Source organism: Macrobrachium rosenbergii, chromosome 48 (assembly GCF_040412425.1).
Source record: "Macrobrachium rosenbergii isolate ZJJX-2024 chromosome 48, ASM4041242v1, whole genome shotgun sequence".
Lineage (NCBI taxonomy): Eukaryota > Metazoa > Arthropoda > Malacostraca > Decapoda > Palaemonidae > Macrobrachium > Macrobrachium rosenbergii.
The window spans coordinates 10,425,502-10,433,001 of NC_089788.1; the positions used below are offsets into that span (position 1 = coordinate 10,425,502).

Below are 7,500 nucleotides of genomic sequence, written 5' to 3' on the forward strand. Positions count from 1 at the left end.
TTTCGTGAAATTAATACAAAACTCTACTCACACATTTTCGTCAGTCCTACTGATAACTGTTTAAAATACACACGGTAATCCAATGCATGCATTTATTAGGAAGGTGTCAATGAATGAATGTGAATAATTATAAAGAAGAAATCTCAGTTGCCAAAATGTCACATACCGCATTCTGTAAGTCGGACACGCCCATAAGCCGGGAGTGGTGGAAGGTTTCCGTGGGGTGTCCCTCGGCAGCCTTCTCCGTCAGGTTGTGGGTTGGCAGGCTAAACAGATCAACGATCCTGTGGGGAGAACACGTATGAATTTCAAGGCCTGTAAGAATGGACGTGTTGGAATGAGATCTACTGATTCCAGCGTAACTGGAATGCGCGCGCACACACATATATTATCTAATACTAAGTGGAATCTCGTTGTGCATCTGTTGGCCCAGGCAGTGGAGTTATGTACATGTTACTTAGTCCACTGTGGTGGGTCGTAACCGGGACAAAGAAAAGTATGGGCTAGCAACCTCATCCCAAAAGTCTTGCACCTATTGGAACACCCTTTCTAAAGGAAATGGTATGTTATATATACAGTGAGTTATTTATATGTATGTATGTATGTAAGTATGTATACACACACATATATATACATATATATAATTATAATATATATCTATCTATCTATCTATATATATATATATATATATATATATATATATATATATATATATATATATATAATTATGTGCTTATATGCTTATGATCTGTATGTGTAGGATAATGTGGGATTGTACAAAGGCCTGACACTTGCTTCTGCCGCTCAGGAGCGACATCTAAACCATAAACTTATAAACAATTACTGGCAAAATCGTCCAAGGTAGTATCTAACTGAGAAATACCCATTGACCAACAGTAATCTAGGTCAAAAAAGAAAACACGAAACTCCATTACTGGTCCTGGCGGACACCAAATGACGGATCATAAGGACTTACTCTTTTAATTTCAATAAGATGCAATTAGCAGTTTAAATGAACATCAAACTATGAAATAAAAAACATCGACGTACTTAGCTAAAGCCTTCAGGTCGTAGCCCTTGACGATGTACTCGGGGTAAGGGGCTAAGGTCATCATCAAAATGGTTTCCGGTGTGTTCCTGGATTTCAGGGGCCTTCGGAGTGCCCGGCTAGACTCGCCCCTTCGGCCTTCTCCGCCCTTGGAGTTCTTGGCAAACTTCCATCCTCCTGAAGAGAGGTTGTTGGGCCTCTTGGAGGTAGCGAGGGGGGAAAGTGTGGTGGTCGAGGTGATAGAGGTGGTGACAGGGAGGTCGGTTGTCTTAAAGTAATCCTGTTTTGGTTGGGGGGGGGAGGGAAGAGACTGGCTGGTGATAGACGTCACTGGGATTACATTTAAAGAGGTATTTTCATTGTTACTTAAATGTAATATTGTCTTACTGTTTTCAGTTTTATTTATGTGGAATTAACCATAAACTTGAGTTCAAAAATATAATTCAATATGTTCAAACACTTATACAGTTATTCTTCAACAACTTTACAATTATTTTTCAACATTTATAAATTGCAACAAAAACAATTAAAGAGAAAAAATATGAGAAGAACGAGAGGGGAAAGAGGTCAGCGAAGAGAAGACATCAACAAATGCACTTCTACGAAACAACAGCAAGCAACAAAGAAACAACATAACTGAGCTACGGACAGGCTACAAGGTGAAACAAACCAAAAAATATAAATAATAAAATTCAAAGTGAAGAATATCAAACAAATACTAAGAAAAATGTCTAAAAGATAAGAAAACGACAGATTACAGAAGATATCAACAACAAAAACAAAAATAGTTTTAAAAAACGTAGCAATTTAAGGAGTTGGATCAAATGCTACGATTTAATACAAAATACGGTTAAGAAAACAACATCTACAAGGGATTAGTATTTTAAGACTGCTTAAGCAAAACAAGGAGGAAATGATTCTACCTAAGGTCGTTTTTAGTGTCACGTTCACGAATATATATATATATATATATATATATATATATATATATATATATATATATATATATATATATATATATATATATATAATATATATATATATATATATTTATATTTATATATATAAACATTATATATATATATATATATATATATATATATATATATATATATATATATATATATATATATATATATATATATATATATATATATATATAAAATCAAGGCAAGATAAAAAAGATCAACTGTCACCTAAATACTAAGCTGATATAGGAAACAGTAATTCCTTTGATACTATATAGTTATTTGGTTAGCTCAAAGATATTCAGCTAAATTCCAAATGTTTTGGTTTTCCACCAATGCTATTGATTTTTCATAAGATTCAGACATCCACATGCAAAATTAAAACTTCCTTTTATTTGTTATAAGGTCAATTGTTTTTGGAATTAAAAATACTTAATGTTAATGAGGTTCAAAATTGTGACATAACTGAAAACCATTCTCTCCGTAAGGACCCTGAAATCTTATGTCGTAAAACACCTACCAAAAGCATTATAGATGTATAGCGTATCCATAAATACATTAATATATATATATATATATATATATATATATATATATATATAAATATATATATATATATACATATATGTATATATCTTAATATATATATATATATATATATATATATATATATATATATATATATATATATATATATATATATATATATATATATATCAATGAATAACATCCTATCCTTGGCAATGCATTTTACACATCATACATATATTAATTTCTTACAATGTGCAGCCGATGTGAACTATCTTGCAAAGTCATGCATAAAAAGGCAAAATAATCAGAACAAGCTATCAGGTCAAAAAATATCCTTTGAGTGAAAGAAAATAGAGAAAATCCTCAGGAGAAAAAAGAGAGAGGCTTCCTGGAGAGAAAGCGTCGTCCATTTGTTCTTAATTGAAGAAAAGCTTCTCTCTGTCCGAAGGACTGGTGCCGGGGGTGGGGGGACTCTGGACAAAGTCCCCTCTATCTATCCTCCGAGACTGAGTGATTTCGTAATCATTCGAAAACCCGACAGGTTCTAATTAACTAATTGCTTTCCCAGGAAAAGGAGGGGTGTTCGGTCGAGATTGGCTCTGACTTAGGTGAAGTTCCAGGAAGCTTGGAAAAGTACTGCATTATTTACAGGTTGGGGGGAGGGGGGACTTTACGCGAGGCGAAGAGGTTTAGGATGTAGTGAGTTAAGAGCTAATTAAGAAATGGCAATGCTGATACTACATAGTAAAGTCACTAATATTCAACTGCCGGAAGTTATTGCAAGGCACACCAAATTAAATAACACCTGCACACAATGCGGTTTGTTGCAACTTACCGTCTCGTCTCATCTTCTCTTTGGGCAAGAATCACACACATACATACACACACACATATAAACATATATACATAAGAATACATATATACATATATATATATATATATATATATATATATATATATATATATATATATACTGTATATATATTATATATATATATATATATATATATATATATATATATATATATATATATATATATATATATATATATATATATATATATATATATATATATATATATATATAGTACACATATAATCATCCCCTTTCATCAAGAATTACTTAACAAACCGTCACGACATTCTGCATTTGCTTATTTCCTAATGCTGAAACTGCTACTCAGTACGAATCATAGGCAATAAGGCTAAATATGTTTGAGGTAAAAAACAGCGTTCAATAAATAACAAAACTGGCTTCTTGAATACCGAGTTAAACTTTGTTAGTAAGTGATCTCCACAACCAAGTAATTCAAGGCTGCCGATACATACAAAGTATAATGATTAAAACATCGAATATACCAATGATAACGAACAAAATTTCAAAATTTCTGAGTCACGACACCAATCCTCTACTTTGAGCAGACAGTGGTGACGCCGTTGTCATCTGGTGGTCAAATCACGAACTAACTGTGTGACGAAAGGTTGTGCTACAGGCTCTCTCTAGTACTGTGATGATGTGATCTTTGGAGGCGAATGACGAAGACAGGTGATAGAGCACTGCGAAGGTTCTGTCGTGGGAAAACAACTTCTTGAAGAGTGTTGTCAGTATTGCAAGTCTTTGTCGGGACTCTGAATGAAGAATCTCAATAGGTAAGAAGTATGTCCAAAGGGGTATTAATGAATGAGTGATGTCTGAAGAGGTTAGTCAAGGGGTAAATCTTTACAGGTGATGACGCGTATATATACTGTATATCCCTAAAGAGCGTATTGAAAATATGAACTTAATTCGAGGTCAAAATTAACAAATATAATGAGGAATTCTGGCGGAATATAATGAGTTCTTGCCTACACTACGCCAGCCAACCGTTCTGTAAGATAATTTCTGTGTTGGACTGAAAGCAACTGGCAAGATTTTATTTTGTCAAATCAGGACACCAGATTTTCATAAACAAATTTTGGTGAGATAACTACAAGGTCAGGTAATAACAATTTGGATTTATATAATTTCGAGACAATTTTTGTTATTGAATCGGTTTACATCAAATTAACAATAACTACTTTTGTAAAATATCAAACCAATAAAACATTTATATGATGATACGTACAAAACAATATATTACAATACTGGAATCTATTAACACTTTTATTAAGTTTACGTGATTTTCCGTTAGTAATATCAATGGAATAGTCTACTACCAATAATGCTGGACCTTTAACACATTTACTTAATCTAATATTAGTAACAATCAGATATACTGGTTATGAAGTTAATATGATTTACTGATCTGCATATTCATAAGAAGGCAATATGCAAACAAAGTTAATAATAATATTTATGACTTTTATGTTAACATTTAAGACATGTTAATAGTATCAATGGATTTACTGAATGTGATTTCCGCACTGATAATAATTTTGATCTATAATTCTTTCACTGATATATCAGCTGACTTAAATACTTTATGCAATATGTAAAGATTTATGGACCATCTGACACTGGATTTTAAAATACTGTACAGCACTCCATTTAACAAATATTATAGGCTTGCAATTTTTTATATTTAAGTTTAATACACTTCACAGAGTCCCCTGTTAATAAAATGCTAATGGATGATCAGAGTCCTTAATTACCTTGCGCATTTAATTTATCAATATATTTGATAAAATTAATTTTGACTTAATGTATAAATAAAATGTAACTTTACACTAAGTTTAATATATTTTACCGAGCCTCACGTTCCTGAAAGGCTAATGATTTACAGAGCATTTATTAGCAAGCTGAAAGATTTATGAAAGCAATTTACTTCATTGACGTACAAGGGATTAGCAAAAAATTGTAATCAGTATTGTTGGAGTGAATGAGATTCAGTTTATTTTACAAGGAAATACTGGGAGTTACGTGTTTAAACTACCACATATACTATTACATTTTAAAACAATTGACGTATTCACAGAAAAAAATTAATAGAAATTTGAACATACTTTATTAAAAGGTTTTCAAGTTACTGAATTACTAAATCCCAATTTATTACAAGTAAATAAATTCTTAAATTTTCGTATCTGAAAAATCACATTTCACAGCAGTTAGTAGATTTAATCAGTCTTACTTTAATACAAATCGTGAAATTATATATAAATTTATTTAGGTTAATACAACTGAAGGAATACAAAGAATAATCATTAGTTTTTTCAGTCTAAAGTTAATATTTATGGATTTAAACATTTACTCATGTTTTATTTAAGCAAATTTAAATGGCTTTTAAAATCTCATGCACAGAACGGATTTAATCATGGTAATCCAATGCATATAAAAATATTTAATTAGGTTAGATTTATCGGATTTAGTCAGTTTCTGTTAATCCATTGGGTTTATAAAATATCATTCAGTTAAGTTAATCAGATTTAACTGGACTAAAAAATCCCACATAGGGAACGGATTTAATTTCGTTTATCCAGAGGATTTATAAAATATCATTCAGTTAGGTTAATCAGATTTCACTGGCTTAAAAAAATCTCATTTAGAGGACAGATTTAGTCAGATTTTGTTAATCCAGTGGATTTATAAAACATAATTTAAATAGGTTAATCAGATTTAACTGGCTTCAAAAAATCTCATATAAAGGACGGATTTAGTCAGTTTATGTTAATCCAGAGGATTTATAAAACATCATTCACTTAGGTTAGTCAGATTTAACTGGCTAATAAAATCTCATATATAGAAGATATCTAGTCAATTTATGTTAATCCGGTGGATTTATAAAATATCATTTAAGTGGGTTAATAATATTTAATTGGTTTTTAAAATCTCTTACACTTTTAGTCTTTGTACGTTAATCCAGTGGATTTATAACATATAATTTAATTAGGTTAACGGATTTACTCAGTCTTATAGCGATGAAAACGATTTTAACATCTACCCAACCACTTTTTAATAGTTATAAAATCTCCATTTACTTAAATAGTGAACTTCCAGTCAATTTATAAAACCTCAGTTTTCTTAAACCAATGAGTTTCGATTCCAATTTTAATAAATCCAATGGCATCGCATTTTAAATAAGTTGACGTTGATAAAGTTCATACATTTTCTAAACTCATATTTATAAACAAATATTTGCACGTCTTCTAATTAAGTCCAAGACTTCTCACATCCAACGTCATGAATTTACCGTTTAAAGATAAGGAATCCCTGTACTGATATAAAGCACTTTCCTGCCATCTTTTAAATAAGCATATAAAAATCAAAGGAAAGTGATGTCAGAAGAGAGTATCTAAAAATATTTTGTCAGTGAATGTCTAAAGAAGGTTGACAGAATTAGTCTAAGTCATCACTGTCTCTGGTTTATGTCAACATTGTCCCTCGTCTGTCAACATATTCTTTAGTCCGTGTCAAGTTGTCTCTGAATTATATGAACAGTTATGTCTACTGTACACCGTTGTGGTCTCTGTCTGGTCTCTGGTCAATGCAGTCAATGCAGCACAGGAACAGTGGATTCAAGATGCAACTTCTACTGGCCAACTGCGGTTTGTGCGGGCAGAATCCGGAACAAGGGTCAAGGAACGCGAGATTGGGGTGAAATGAGCAGTTAGGGGCAATTATTCAATAAAATATCACTGTATGGAGTGAGGCATAGCAGCCGCCTGTGCATGCAGTGTGGAATTTTCTGTGTAGGCATTGCGGTGAATATTTTGTGACTGCTTTACATGAGTGATTCTGTGCGAATCAGCATTCGATTTTTTCATTTTGTTGAGTCATACAGATATTACTGCTGATATTGGTGAAAAAATATTCCCAAGATAAATATGCAATTAGCAGTTGACAGTGCTTATCAATTACGTACATATTAACTGAAAGTACAACTAAAATATGCGCTAAAGTAAAAGTGATTTTTAATCATGCGCTTAATGATAAAGTGCCGACAAATCACGCTCTTGGTAAACAGAAGCCCCATAAAA

General features: G+C 31.9%; 1 protein-coding gene across 3 annotated transcripts in view; it reads right to left on the minus strand.

The window, feature by feature from the left end:
• The window catches only part of LOC136831252 (uncharacterized PE-PGRS family protein PE_PGRS54-like), a 356,693-nt gene that overhangs the window by 12,976 nt on the left and 336,217 nt on the right, over window positions 1-7,500 (minus strand). For all 3 annotated transcript variants that reach the window (XM_067091315.1, XM_067091317.1, XM_067091316.1), the window contains 2 exons: window positions 1,051-1,328; window positions 167-284 (listed from right to left, as the gene is read on the minus strand). In XM_067091315.1, coding sequence (XP_066947416.1) covers window positions 167-284; window positions 1,051-1,328 — 396 coding nt within the window. The remainder of the gene's footprint in view (window positions 1-166; window positions 285-1,050; window positions 1,329-7,500) is intronic.